Raw genomic sequence first — 15660 nt, 5'->3', positions numbered from 1 at the left:
TGACCTGTGGTTCCTTGGTCTGTCAGACGGGGGCATTCATTCCTCCCTGTCTACTTCACAGGGCTATGAATCAAGTTCAAGTAAGATAAAAGTCCAACAAGCCACAGAAATCGTGGCCAGTGCTGGGGGAACATAGTGTTTCCTCGATTACCCAGGAAGTTTGGCGAAGAGCTTTGCCATATTATAAGACTAATAAAATTCAAGTGAAGAGCTATGCCAAGTTACAAGACTAATAAAATTCAGGTGATTAGGCAGAACTTCAAGGGGTTCAGATTATAGTTGTTCCATCCCTACTAAGAAAACTGGTTCTTTGCCCTGTGACTCCCTGGGGGAAACATGATCATCATCAAAATAATGTCTTCTGTTTCAACAGCACTTTTCAGAGTACTTTCCCCTCTACCATTTGAATTGCAATAGCTTGTATCCATTAAAGGAAAAAAAAAATGGACTGAGAATCTTTCTAGTTCTGAAAGTTTTGGTTTCCCACCATGAGATAGGGGTTAGTCTCACCCACTAAACGGGAAGGAGACTGAGGCCCAGCCAGGTAGGCAGCTTGCCAAGGATACGGGGCTGGTCAGTGAAGCAGCAAAGACTCTCACTGCCAGTCCCAGCTTCTAATATTAAATAACTCCAGCTCCCTGGCTCTGGGATGGAGCTGGGAACATATAGACTTCTCACGTGGAGGCTCAGCTTTGCCTATGCCAAGTCTGAACTGAAAGAGGGTTCACTCACATTCAAGTTCCATATTATAGCCTGAATATAAACAAAGCACTGGAATCATGTCTCATTTTGAAGAGCCCCCTCTCCTAGCCCCTCAGCTATTCCACGATGACAGTTATTCTCTTGGCTGTGGAGCAGAAGAATTTTTCTTTGCTATCTTCGTCAAGTAGGGGGATGTGGGGAATGCTCTATAGGGTATACTTCTCTCAACATCCAGCTGATAAATACACATTAAAGAACAGGGAAAAGGGACCCATAGACCAGGACCTTTCTTGGAAAGACTTTGAGCTTCACCAGATGAGCCCCAAGTGGGGAGACCTTAGCTAGGTAGGTCTCTCAGTTCACATAACATGGCCATCCTGAACACACAGTTTGGGGCCAGACATGGTGAAACATAAGCAGGTTAGAATTATCCTGGCCCTGAAAGTTATTCCTGAGCTCTAGAATCTAACATGAAGGGAGCCATCCAGTTCTAAAAGAGGTGGCATCTGTGCCATTCACTTGTTATTGAGGCTGAGTGTGTACTGGGTGCTAGAGATCCACACAGCACAAAAGATCTATAAGTTCCTTTACTCTCACAGAGAACATGCTCAAGGGGTACAACTGACAGTCACTCACACAAATAGATGTCAGACATCAACTGTGATGTGAGTTGCATGGGGATCTGAAAGTCATAAGCTCGAATGCTGAAAGAGTGAGGACTAGGCTGAGGTCTGAAGGATGAATAGGGTTGATGCATTGATCATGGGAAAGAGCAGCATGTACTAAGGGTGAGAGGCTTTTGAGTATGAAGGATCAAACAAATTTCCGTGTGACTGGAGTTACAGAATCCATGTTGTAACGGCAATGGTGAGATAACCAAGGGCCAGACCACACAGGGCCACTGAGGAGTTGAATTTTATTCCAAGTGTAAGAAGAGAGCTTTGATGGGTTTTAAGCAACAAAGAAACAGGATGTAATCAATGTTTTTCAAAAGATCATGCAGGCTGCCTTGTGCAGAGCTGATTAGGCAGAAGAGTGGGAAGATGGGGGCTGGGGAGTTGAATGGAAACAAGAAATCCAGTTCAAGTGCCCTTGTGATCATCCAGAATTGGAAAAGAAGCATCTTCTCACAACCCTGCACACCTATAACAGCGCTAGTGGTAAAGAATCTGCCTCCCAATGCAGGAGACGTAAGAGATGCAGGTTCAATCCCTGGGTCAAGAAGATCCCTTGGAGGAGAACATGGCAACCCACTTCAGCTTCTTGCCTGGAGAAACCCATGGACAGAGAAGCCTGGCAGGCTACAGTCCATGGGGTCGCAAAGAGTTTGACGCAACTGAAGCAACTGAAGCAACTTAACACATAGCAGAGAAGGTGAACAGAACACTGGACCAGTCATCAGAAGACTAGTATGACCTGGAGTACAACTGCGTACGACTCCTCGGGCATTAAGAAAATGATTTGCCTCTATGCGTCTCATCTTGCTTAACTGTCCAATAGAATCTATGCATCCTGGCCTACCTCCTAATGATTTCAAATCACACAATGTCAGAGCTAGGCGTGTAAGAGGAAGCAGTTGGTCTCTGCTCCCACGTGATGCTTGGCCCTTCCTCCATCTGGTTTATTTTGTGTCCCTAGCACTTAGTACCCTGGAGAACCATGGGTGGGCACCAAGTACATCTCTATAAATGATTTATCACTTGAACATCTTCAGAAATGGGGAAACTCTCTCTCACCCCCAGAATAGCCACCATTGCACTATACTCGCCATCAAAAACATCTTCCTCCTATTCAGACAGCATCTGTTTCCTGTAATTTCTGCCAAACGCACCTAGATCAGGTCATGTGGCACAAGCCTCATGTCAGTCCTTCAGTGAACACACCTCTCCAAGCCTCCTCTTCCTGTACAGCCTCCTCTCTTCCTGCAGCTGTTCTTCAAAGGACATGGCTTCGTTGCATTCTCACACTTTCACTCCTTTGAACAAGTCTCCTTTTATTTCCCTCTTCCTCTGAAGCATCTAGGACAGTGCCATCCATAGAACAAGCAATAAGTATTTGTTGGTTTTCTTGGGGTGAACACTGCCTGCCTAGAGTGAAAAGGAATCTCCCAGGAACCAAAACAAAGTGGAACAGACAGGAACATGGGAATAATACAGAGAGGGTTGACAAGGTCTCAACAATCAAGCCAGCCAGCAGGCCTGGGTGCTGCTCCTGGGTCAGTGTGACTTGGGACTCCTGAGTTTCTTTATCAGTAAAACTCGGTGGTTTGGACTAGTGATTACTCTCATTGTTAAGCATGAGGTTCTAGTTAAGCATTGTCACCCCTGAGCTTGAGGCTGTCAGAGTACATGTTATAAAGAGATTAAGGGTACAGCAGCTTCGGGATGACACTTCCTTAACAAACTGAGCAGGATGGAAGGAGTAATGGAATAACTTTGTCACTATCAGATTGAGTCTGACTTGATGCCACATCTGGCCATCACATAAAATCAGCCCATATAACATCAACATCACTGGTAATATCTTTGGGAAGCCCTGGACTTGAAATCTCCTAGCTAAATCCAAACCGTCACAGTAGAACTCTTGGCTGGTCATGTTTCTCTTCACAGCTTTGAGAATAAGAGAGGAGCATTAGCATCAGCATTAAGTCACTTCAGTCATGTCCGACTCTGTGCGACCCCATAGACGGCAGCCCACCAGGCTCCGCATCCCTGGGATTCTCCAGGCAAGAACACTGGAGTGGGTTGCCATTTCCTTCTCCAATGCATGAAACTGAAAAGTGAAAGTGAAGTCGCTCAGTTGTGTCCGACCCTCAGCAACCCCATGGACTGCAGCCCACCAGGCTCCTCTGTCCATGGGATTTTCCAGGCAAGAGAACTGGAGTGGGGTGCCGTTGCCGTCTCTGAATAAGAGAGAATAGGACAATAACCTCAAGGATGAATTTCTCATGTATGATTGTCATATTTGCCACTTTGATCTAGATTAGACTATCCTTTGTCTTTTACTTCAGTCAAGTTCTCTTTCACCATAATAAGAGAACTGTGCCTGCACTCAACAAGTGACATTCCCCAAAGTGGCTGGACAGAACGTTGGTGGTGTCTTTTCTTTCTAAAATGGTCTCCCTTCCCTTTCTTCTAATCCATCATTTTGGTGGCCTTTGCCAGCCAGGAGGGCATTGGCTAGAAGGCAGTCTGAAAATATCTCTGGACATGATCAAATGTGTGCACCATGCATGTAAATGTACTGCATTCATATATGTATGTTCATACTTTTGGTGTATATGTAACTGCACATAACAGGATGTTTATACGTGTTGGTGATTCCATGGGCAAGTGTTGGCATATCTCTTTGTTGGCATGTGTCTCGATGTGTACGCATGTGTGACAGTGAGTGTGAAGATGTGCCTGCAGAGCTGTCTCACCCCTGAATGGCAGCCCCACAAGTCCTCATCCATGATAAGGAACGAAAATGCACGGGAGGCTCTGACATTTGGATTCTCACACTCTGCTGACAGAAGAGAAGGGTGAAATAGGGCTCGACAGCTCTGCTGATGAGCTGGGGCTAGCCCTCGGCCCCGCCCACGTGTGTGCGTGCTAAGTCGCTTCAGTCATGTCTGACTTTTTTGCAATCCTGTGGACTGTAGCCCTCCAGGTTCCTCTGTTCAAAGGATTCTCCAGGCAAGAATAATGGAGTTGGTTACCATTCCCTCCTCCAGCCAGGAGGGCACTGGTTAGAGGGCAGTCTGAAAATATCTCTGGACATGATCAAATGTGTGCACCATGCGTGTAAATGTACTGCATTCATATATGTATGTTCATACTTCTGACGTAGTATGAACCCAGGGATTAAACCCACGTCTCTTATGTCTCCTGCATTAGCAGGTGGGTTTTTTAGCACCAGCGCCACCTGTCACACAGCCTTCTATAATTGATGTCTGTGCTTCTGACATCTCTTCCCTTTGGCCTGCAGGTCCTTGTCCGGCCGCATCGTGGGCGGCGTCTGGTGGTTCTTCACCTTGATCATCATCTCCTCCTACACAGCCAACCTGGCCGCCTTCCTGACGGTGGAGAGGATGGTGTCTCCCATCGAGAGTGCCGAGGACCTAGCAAAGCAGACGGAAATCGCTTATGGGACCCTAGAAGCGGGATCTACGAAGGAGTTCTTCAGGGTAGGGACATCCCTTGTCCAGGGGCACTTCCACAGAAGGGAACCAATACCGTCATTAAAATATCCCTCTCATAGAGCACCAGATTACAGGCAAGTGCTTAAGTGAGTGTACGCCAGGGACTCTGAGAACATGTCTCAGCTTTATACAGATCCCCCGAACACCCTCCATTTCTATATTCATGGACACGTCAAAGCTCTTCCACTGAATTAGACCCCCTCACATACCCTAGTCTGTACCAAGTGCTTTGAGGACTGCAGAGTGTATGATATACAATTCCCTTCCTGCTCCCACCGGCACCTTCAGTCTTGTTAGTAACTGATTAGGAACAGTTTTTGTGTGTGTTTTTTTTTAATCTCTGAAAAATCTAGCTTGTCGTCCCCATGGCAGCCGAGAGCTCCTTGGCAGCCCCAACTCAGAGTCACTCAGTCCTCCATCAACAGTTAATTAAGATGTGTGAAGGGCCGTGGGAGCTGCAGATGATAGAGAGATCCGAGAACAAACACCCCAAGCCTGCTTTCCCATCCTCCCTGCCACGCTGTCTTCGTGTTCCTGGAGATGAGATTTTCCTGATAGTTCAAACCCAGAGACTGTGAGTGCAGCCTTGGTGCCGGGGGCACTGGGGTGAGGAGGAGGGGACATATTAATTTTCCGCATACTGTTGCCCAGAGCAGTCTGCAGCTCAGCCTGTCTGCAGCCCCGCTCCCCGCTGTGACCATCCCGTCAGCTCAAATTGCATCTTGCAATTGCCCTGCTGTGTGTTTTGTTGGTTCTGGGCCTGGAAGATGATCTGAAAATCTGGGCACAGCTGATTTTATGTATTTCTCAGTTTCCTATAAGAGAATATTGAATATACTGCAGATCCCATGATTGGTCAGGGGTATTTCTTTACCTAATTTGAGATCCTCCTTCCCGTTTCTCCTTTCTTTTTCCCCTTCCCCAGGAGATTGTTGCTTGAATGATGAATCTTCATGTAAAGAATCAAATATTTCAAGTTAGCAAGGAACTGAACGGTGACCATACCTAAACTCCTCATGGAACAAATGGAGAGTTAGCAGTAGATAGAAGCCTGGAACCCAGGGCTCTTCACCCTCAGGCCAGTGTGCACACTGGTGCCCACTTATGAAACAAATCACCTAGTTTACTTGCTTACAGACTATCTTACAACTCCCTCTACCAAATGCTTCACTAACATTCCCAGTAACTATCTCCATTCATTTATCCTTGAGAGCTAGAATTTTCCTGGGCCCAAATATCTTTAGAGATCAGCTGGTTCAAACAACAAGCTAAATGTATGTCAGTATTTTGTCAACTCCTATTGATATCAAGAAAATAATCCTGATATTGTACGTGAGGAATAATGACATATTACATGTATAAAGAAATCTGTAATCTATATATCAGTCACTAGATTAGATAGGTTGCCTGACTCTAGTAGTAACTGTCTTTAAAGAATATATTCCCTTGGTATGGCTGAGTCCCTTTCATGTCCACTTGAAACTATCATTGTTAATTGCCTGTCAGTTCAGTTCAGTACAGTTGCTCAGTCATGTCCGACTCTTTGTGACTCCATGAACTGCAGCACGCCAGGCCTCCCTGTCCATCACCAGCTCCCAGAGTTTACCCAAACTCATGTCCATTGAATCAGTGATGGCATCCAACCATTTCATCCTCCGTCGTCATTTTCTCCTCCTGCCCTCAATCTTTCCCAGCATCGGGGTCTTTTCAAATGAGTCAGCTCTTCACATCAGGTGGCCAAAGTATTGGAGTTTCAGCTTCAACATCAGTCCCAGTGAATACCCAGGACAGATCTCCTTTAGGATGGACTGGTTGGATCCCCTCGCAGTCCAAGGGACTCTCAAGAGTCTTCTCCAACACCACAGTTCAAAAGCATCAATTCTTTGGCACTCGGCTTTCTTTACAGTCCAACTTTCACATCCATACATGACCACTGGAAAAACCACAGCTTTGACTAGATGGACCTTTGTTGACAAAGTAATGTCTCTGCTTTTCAATATGCTATCTAGGTTGGTCATAACTTTCCTTCCAAGAAGTAAGTGTCTTTTAATTTCATGGCTGTAATCACCATCTGCAGTGATTTTGGAGCCCCCCAAAATAAAGTCTGACACTGTTTCCACTGTTTCCCCATCTATTTCCCATGGAGTGATGGGACCAGATGCCATGATCTTCATTTTCTGAATGTTAAGCTTTAAGCCAACTTTTTCACTCTCCTCTTTCACTTTCATCAAGAGGCTCTTTAGTTCTTTTTCACTTTCTGCCATAAGGGTGGAATCATCTGCATATCTGAGGTTATTGATATTTCTCCCGGCAATCTTGATTCCAGCTTGGGCTTCCTGCAGCCCAGCGTTTCTTATGATGTACTCTGCATATAAGTTAAATAATCAGGGTGACAATATACAGCCTTGATGTACTCCTTTTCCCATTTGGAACCAGTCTGTTGTTCCATGTCCAGTTCTAACTATTGTTTCCTGACCTGCATACAGGATTATCAAGAGGCAGGTGAGGTGGTCTGGTATTCCCATCTCTTTCAGGATTTTCCACAGTTTATTGTGATCCACACAATCAAAGGCTTTGGCATAGTCAAGAAAGCAGAAATAGATGTTTTTCTGGAAGTCTCTTGCTTTTTCCATGATCCAGCAGATGTTGGCAATTTGATCTCTGGTTCCTCTGCCTTTTCTAAAACCAGCTTGAACATCTGGACGTTCACAGTTCACGTATCGCTGAAGCATAGCTTGGAGAATTTAACTGCCTATACTCCAATACAAAATAAAAAGTTTTAAAATATAGTCCCTTTTATGTGTTTAGGGTTTTCCAGGTGCTCAGCAGTAAAGAATCCACCTACCAATGCAAGAGACATGGGTTCAATCCCTGGGTCAGGAAGATGCCCTGGAGGAGGAAAGAGCAATCCACTCCAGTATTCTTGCCTGGGAAATTCCAGACAGAGGAGCCTCATGGGCTAAAGTCCATGGGGTCACAAAGAGTCTGACACAACTAAGCACACACATACACACACTCACACACACATGAACATATGTGTTTAACACTTGTCCGTTTACAAAGCATTTTCAAAAGCTGGACATCAGTAGCCCTAACATACATCTATTTAATATCTGCCAGTGAAGGGACACTTTTTGGGAATAACATCACAAAGGACAATGCTGATTTGTCATTCTGGATCATGGACCCTGACCAGGAGCCTGCTAGATGAAAGCTTAGATTCTGTGAAGGACTCACGGCAGGAAAGATGTCCCCTATCCCCAGGCAGTGCCCACAAACTTGAGACCTGTGCCCAAATGTGCATGGCACTCAATCCTTAACAGTCTAGCCTGGATATCCAGTGAGTGACTAGACTGTGTGTCTTAGAGGAGTATCAATCCTCACAACATTCCTTCTAAAGTAAGGGCACACAGGCCATACAAATGAATCACATGAGGAGCTTCTGAAAAAGATTTATTCTAGGCCTTACCCCACACCTGCTGAATCAAAATCTCTAGGTTTAGAGCCTGGGTCCTGCATATTTACAGTCTCCATACAGGATTCTGGTGCCACTGGAATTTGAGAACTATTGTCCTTGGAGCCAAGATAGTCTCAGAATACACACTACTTGTTCTGACCTGTGAGATAATCAGTGGAATGTGGCTGGAGAGAATCAGTGTCTCCAGGGGAGTGAACAAACGAGTTGAAGTCACAAAGGAAGGAAGGTCTAAAATGAGTTCAGGAGGAAATGAGGAAAGCAGCTTGGCTGAGTATAGAGGCTTTTGAAATGTTAGCAGAAGACCATATCAAGTCCCAAGTTATTAACTTTATCGGACAACAAATTACATTCTGAGAACAGTCTTGCAATACAAGATGACTATACTTGGCACCTATGATCTAAAAATGCTTTATTGTTGTCTTTTAATAATGAACTCAGATTCCAACTGTAGTCAGCTCTCCACTTCTTCAGGACTGTGTAAATATGACCTTATTGAACAATAGATAGGTCCTTTGATGTCTTTAAGAGTCAGACAGAGCCCCAGTTTCTTAACTCTTCCCATGTTTAAGAGGAATCTAACTACTTAGCAGTAATTAAAAGATTCTGAGTTCTCCTATTCATTCTGTATTTGCAAGATATTTGTACTTCGGAGCCTACTGGTACTAATTAGAGCCTCTTATTTTGCAATCACTCATAATTTGTTTCTTCCTGAGCTAATCTCACTCATGAATGTGTGATCAAGCCACATTCAGCTCTTCATTAGTGTGTGTGCGCCGACCTCCATGCCAAGCGCAGCCCATGCTTCATTCCAGCTTTGTTCTGTCCCTGGCCAGAGGTCTAAAATTGCCGTGTTTGAGAAGATGTGGACGTACATGAAGTCAGCAGAGCCATCCGTGTTTGTGCGGACCACAGAGGAGGGGATGATCCGAGTAAGGAAATCCAAAGGCAAATACGCCTACCTTCTAGAGTCCACCATGAATGAGTACATTGAGCAGCGGAAACCCTGTGACACCATGAAGGTGGGAGGTAACTTGGATTCCAAAGGCTATGGCATTGCGACGCCCAAGGGGTCCGCCCTGAGGTAAGTAGCCAAGATTTGCTTCCTCGGTACTCCCTCTCCCCTCCCTGCCTCAGAAAGGAAGCTGCCCTGTCTGCCACATGGCTCCAGTGCCACACGGGAGCTGTCGAGAGGTCTCTTCTTGGATACCTGTGGGCCTGGGAGATTCCAGCCACCTGCGATCTTCAGCCCGGAGGTTGGAAATTAACCCGGGGGCCTCAGCTTGCTCTGACTGTCACTGCCCGTGTGTTCCCTCTCCATGCCTCGTCTCACCCCTCCCAGTGTTCAACACTGATGAACCTTGTGTTTCTATTGTGTGACTTGTAACATGCCACCCTTTACCAGACACCTCCACATCCAACTAGGCCACAAACAGGGTTCTCCAGCAACCTGGATTCTTTGACAGAAAGTGGTTTGTAATGTTTGTCTCCAAAGAAACAAACACATGGTCCAAATGAAAAATCAAGTCATTTGAGCCCTAAGATTCTAGCCATGGAAACTGAAATGACACCAATTGAGTGTCGGTACCCATTCTGTCCTAGATGCCGATTTCTTGAGCAAGAAATAGGTAGTTCAGGAAAGAAACAAAGAGGACTTTATTTTCCCATTAAGAGCCTCTGGTATGCATTCCAAAGAGTTGTGGCAGAGCCTTATAGAACTAAAGTCAAAAGGCCTAGATTTAACTTACAAAAGGTAAGACATATCTCCCTGACCTTCAGTATCCTCATCTATAAAGAGAGGATAATCACCTAATCCTTTCCTAGGTTTAAAGTGGTTTTAAGTTCAAATGGAATAATCTATACAGAAGGTAATTAAATGCAATACAGTGTGAAGTCACCTGTAAGATATTATGTCAATTACAGAGGAATTAAATCATTTTAGGGAAGAGTAGCATTCAAGGAAAGGTGAGAGTGTGTAAAAGGTTGTAAAAAGATGGAGAAGGGCTCCTAACCCATCATGACATGACATCCAGAGCCACCTCTGCCTCCATATCATTCATTTATTTCAATAATATTGATCCCTACAACAATCTAGGCCCTAGGCTAGGAGCTGGAGCTACAATTTGGGGGTAAGACAAACATGGCCCCTGTCCCCATGGAACTACATTCTTGAAGGGAAGAAAGACATTAAACAGATGATTATTGTTTAATGGTCCATGACTATTATGATAGTCTATAAAACAGGATGTAGAGGACACCTACTTTCAACAATTTGACAGAGTAAAACTCCCACTATAAAACACCTAGATATACTGGAGAAAGATATAACAAAAAACCTTTTAAATGCAAGTTAAGAAATCTCTACACCAAAAAGGAAATCAAAACCATAGTAAGAAGCTAATTATTCTGAGGCTACCCTAAGCACGAAAAAGTTATAAGTTATGTGACAACATATAGTACATGAGCAAGAATCAGAAGTAAAAGTAAAAACATAAAAGCAATCAAAAACACTTTTAAAAGAAAAAGGCACTATCATAAAAGACCAGACATATTTGGAAAAGTACCAGTTAGGATTTAGAGAAGAAAAGTAGTCATTAATCTAAAATGTCAGTGGAAGTGTTAAACACCAAATTAGACAGAGTTGAAGAGAAAATTAGTGTACCAGAAAAAATCAGACAAAATTCCCTAGACTATCACATAGAAGGATTAAAAATATAATAAAGAGGTGAACAGACATGAGAGAGAGAGAGAAAAAAAAAAAAAACCAGGTGCATCTTCTTTAAGTTCCAGATGGAGACAAAAGAGGCAGGGGTAATATTTGAAGGAAATTTTCCAGAATTTATGGAAAACATAAATACTCAGATTCAAAAATTTTGACTCCCAAGCCGGATAAAAAGATGAAAACCAGCAGCTGATTCAGTCAAAATTACAGAACAGTAAAGACACAGAGAAGATCTCAAATACACCCAGAGATAACAAGGTCCAACTGGAATGCTGGATGGGTAGGATGTAGCTGAGAAGACTCTTCCAAGGTTACTTTTTTCAAGCTGAAATATGATGTATCAATAGGAGTTAAGTAAGTTCAGTGAGGGGAGGGGTAGAGAACAGTCTGGGCAGAGGAAACAAAATGTGCAAAGATTCTTAAGACAAGAAATTTTGGTACAGTTCATAAACCAAAAGAAGCTAAATCCTCCTAGAACACAGGTAATAACTAAGAGAAAAGGTTTAGCTATGACTGGAGAATTGCAAATAGATTTTGTTAAGGATTTTTGTCCTTATCTGAATAGAAATGAAAATATATTGAAGAATTGTAACTGTCCAAATATCAGGAAACAAACATATCTGTAGGAATATAAAAATAATTGAATGTGACCTAATAAAAGGAAACAAAATGGCCTGGTATTTTATAAATCATGCATTTTTGTCTGGAAAAACTTAAAAAGCTCTTTGTACACATTTAGGCAAAGTTCAAAGAGGATCCAGAGGACAGTGCTTGGCAAGAGACTTTGAGATACTTACAAAGCATCACACTAGAAAGGCCCAAAGTAGAGAATGCGTTTTTAAAGGTCCAGGAACACCAATGATGCTGCACTGTTATAATTTACTGAAGGTTTTATTAAGTCAGGGACATCATTTGATCCAAATATTTGGATGTAAAGTTGGGGGCAGGGAATAGGTACAGAAAGTGACATGAATTACCCACTCAATACATTACCTCCATCTTCCTATCCCACACACAGATGCCCGGAACATAGTGACAAAGTCAGTAACATGAACACAAATCTCAGGTCATCTGGCAATTCAAATGACTTTCCACTGTAACAAAAGCTACTGCTGAGTGACTGCCTACCACACGCCACACACTGTGCTATGCATTATCTCATATTATCCTCTTGATTTCCCTATGAAGTACCACCATCCCCACTGTACCGATGAGGAAAGAGCAGCACAGAATTAAGTTACCCGACCAAGTGGACACAGCTAATAAAGGAGCCAGATTTCAAGTCCAGACAGTCTGACTTCAGAGCCCATGGTTGTACTTACTCTAACACTGTGCTGGGACCCATGACTGACAGCACCATCAAAGGCAGAAGACTGGACTTAGACCAGGTTTCCCAGTACCTATGTACATGGGTCAAAAAATAACCATCAACTCAAAAGATTTGCAAGCGGACTTTTGGAGCCCAGAGCATCCACTCACCACTTTGAAGCCTAAAGGTGATAGTGAATGCTCACCTTAATGCACTTCTTTTTTTAATGCACCACTTTTTTGAGCAATAACACTGCCTTTATGGGTTTTACATGATCAAAGTTTCTTTCTGAGATAAGTATTGAAAATAGTTCAACTCTATTAAAGAAATACTTAATTCTATTGCTTATGTCTCTGTAAGACATAACAAGTCATTTACTGTTTGGAGAAAAAAGAGCAAGATAAAAGGGAAGAGTAATGAAAAGAAACATCTTCCAAGTCAGACCACCGATGGTTGATGTGCAAGTCAAGAATACATAAATGGTGGTGGCCACATGTCCACAGCTCTCTCCCAGTTCTCCTTTCTCTCCATTGGCAACCTTTATGATAGCCATGGGGCTCCCTGACTCAAAAACAGAAGAGCAACTCTCATCCTAAGAGGGCCTTGAGTTGCTGGTCTGGAAAAATCCCTTCTCCCTCTATGGGGTTCTACTTCTCATCTCTGCAATAAAAGGAATCATTCTAGCAACCAGTAGTGTAGAGGTCCCAAGAAACATACCATTGCAAAAGAGCTGCAGAAAATATGAGTAAATAACCACATATGCACACACACAGTCCAGCCAGGTTTCCTTCATGTCTCTCTGCCTTACTCCGCTAGATGATGCTGATTCCTCCAGGTATGGTCGAATACCAGCAAGTCATGGCAAATGAACTGCCACAGACACATGTGCCTACCCCAACGATCTCAGATCCACTGATCTGATCCCAGCAAATGATTCTGCATGGCAGAGATGGCAAGAGAGCAGTGGCGTAAAGGGGTAGTATTGATACATGATACCTTTGGTCCCCATTGAAAAGGGGCTTCAAGGTGCTTAAAGATGATACAGAGGAAATCAGTGTTGTTCTCGAAGTATTTAGAATCACAGAAAATACCTTTCTAAACACTGTCTAACCATTCACAAAACTGCAGACTCTTTAGGAGTTTTTACACCACGGATGTTGCAAACCTCTCTTCCACCTGTGAACGGTGGGACTCCCGCAGTCCTCACAGGAGGGTGTGCTCCAGACTTAGTGCCAGCGCCCACGGCAAGAAAGGACCTCCCTGGTGGTCCCCTCCACCGCCTGCTCTCCAGAAAGCTAGACCTGATCACACCTGCAGGGCATTCACTCCCTTCCAGCCTGCCTCCAAGAAGCTTCAGGCTCCTCCAAGGCGGATCACCCAGCTCTGCCCCATAAGGTCAGAGAACTGGTAGCTAAGGCCCCAGTATTCCTCTAAACCTTGCCAGGTCTACTTGGCAGGGGCCAGGCGTGTCCCTATGGAGCGGGAAAAGGCTGTGTCAGTGACAGAATGGTGTGTTTGTCTCTTCTGCTCTGGAAACAGATACTCAGGAAGCGAGGTGGTTCAGTGCTTGATTTTTCTGTTTGGACAGGTGGCGTTTCTTTGAAACAGATGCTGTTTGTTGGCTGTCCCTGCATGCTGGGGGTTGGGTGAGGGGCTGAGTTTTGTTTCCAAAGCCCTGAGGTTGTGGATAAAGACCTGCACAGCCAATGCCGGGCGCTAGGGGAAGATAACTGGTAAACCTACTAATTGTGATCTATTGCCAACTTCTGCTGCCAACTCAATGTATCTGCTGGTCTGAAGTTTCTTTTATTATGATAAATACTCCCTTCAGTTGGAAGCGACGTATTCAAATGTCCTAACTAAGGGAGCATGGCCCCTCTTTTCCCAACCCAAGAAGGAATCCACACCAGATTAGCTAGCCTGAGTTAAAATCTCAAGTAATGATGCTCCTTCACAAACCATCTCTCAAGAGTTTAATGGATTTTCTGAGAGTTATACCCTAACTGGGACATTGGTCAAAGCCTGGTCTTTAACTGTGACTGTGGTTACATGGTGTCTTCTCTGGTCCCTGTGATCATGACGTGTTTGTGTCCTGTCACATGTCTTGTCCAAGCCGGATGTGTGGGCCAAGGTGACAGGAAGAGAGTGCAGCTTAGCGGGTGAGGCTCTGAGACCCACTCCCCATGCTTTCCATGCAGCTTCACAGATTCCTTTTCTTCACACAAAGAATTGTGTGCTGCACTTCAGGGATCAGTGGTGAGAGAGACACGATTCCAGCCCTTAAATGATGCATGATCAAGCATAGCTCATCAGCAGTATTATATAGATACCTGATAGTCTACCCAAGGCCCTAAGAGAGTCAGACATGCAAGAGGAGGAGAGTCAGCATCGGAATGGGACGATGTCCAAAGGTTTCAAGGCAGAGGTAACAACCAAGACAGGCCCCTGAAGAAACCGTGATAGGTGAGAAGGGACTCCAGGTGGAGGGGACAGAGGAAAAGCAAACACAGAGGTGGGAAAACATAGGACTTGTTTTCAGAAACAAAAATCCACTTGAACTAGCGTGCACATTAATAAGCAAGAGCGACAGGTTGTGGTCACAGTGAAAAGAATTTCAAATGTCTCTGTATTTTTTTATCTGATGTCAGTAGGGGTCACTGAAGGCCACTGATGGAGGGACCATGTCAGACAGACTCCCAAAGATGATCCTGGCAGTGGTTTGTGAGATGGACCAAAGTGAGGGGGATTGCAGGCAGGGAAGGTTATTTAGAAAGCTGTTGTGGTCATTTGGGTAGGAGATAATGAATGTGGTTACAGATCATAAGGAGATGGGGACAGACAGAAGAAGTGGTTCTATGTTTGTCATCAAAGTCTTACTTTAAGACTTGGTAGTTTGGGAAAGAAGTCTGTTATAGGCCCTTCTAGGGACTTCTGTGCTCGTCTTCAGGAATAAACAGGTACAAACTGATTCTGGCAAGGACAAAAAACAGGTAGACATGGGGTTTACCTCCCAAACAGAATTATTCAGTTCAGTGCAGTTCAGTCGCTCAGTCATGTCCGACTCTTTTCAACCCCATGAAGTAGCACGCCAGGTCTCCCTGTCCATCACCAACTCCCAGAGTTCACTCAAACTCATGTCCATTGAGTCAGTGATGCCATCCAGCCATCTCATCCTCTGTCGTCCCCTTCTCCTCCTGCCCCCAATCCTTCCCAGAATCAGAGTCTTTTCCAATGAGTCAACTCTTCGCATGAGGTGGCCAAAGTATTGG

At 44.3% G+C, this 15660-nt stretch overlaps 1 protein-coding gene across 3 annotated transcripts in view; it reads left to right on the top strand.

The window, feature by feature from the left end:
* GRIA1 (glutamate ionotropic receptor AMPA type subunit 1) overlaps window positions 1-15660 on the top strand; it is a 352479-nt gene that overhangs the window by 300685 nt on the left and 36134 nt on the right. For all 3 annotated transcript variants that reach the window (XR_005721192.1, XM_040241475.1, XM_040241476.1), the window contains exons 12-13: window positions 4672-4870; window positions 9197-9444. Coding sequence is in view for 2 of the 3 variants with exons in the window: in XM_040241475.1 (XP_040097409.1) it covers window positions 4672-4870; window positions 9197-9444 (447 nt within the window). In the remaining variant the exon portion in view is untranslated. The remainder of the gene's footprint in view (window positions 1-4671; window positions 4871-9196; window positions 9445-15660) is intronic.

This window comes from Oryx dammah, unplaced genomic scaffold, assembly GCF_014754425.2.
Source record: "Oryx dammah isolate SB20612 unplaced genomic scaffold, SCBI_Odam_1.1 HiC_scaffold_5, whole genome shotgun sequence".
Classification (NCBI taxonomy): domain Eukaryota; kingdom Metazoa; phylum Chordata; class Mammalia; order Artiodactyla; family Bovidae; genus Oryx; species Oryx dammah.
The sequence above is the reverse complement of the archived record's forward strand: the minus strand, read 5'-3'. Positions and strand labels throughout refer to the sequence as shown.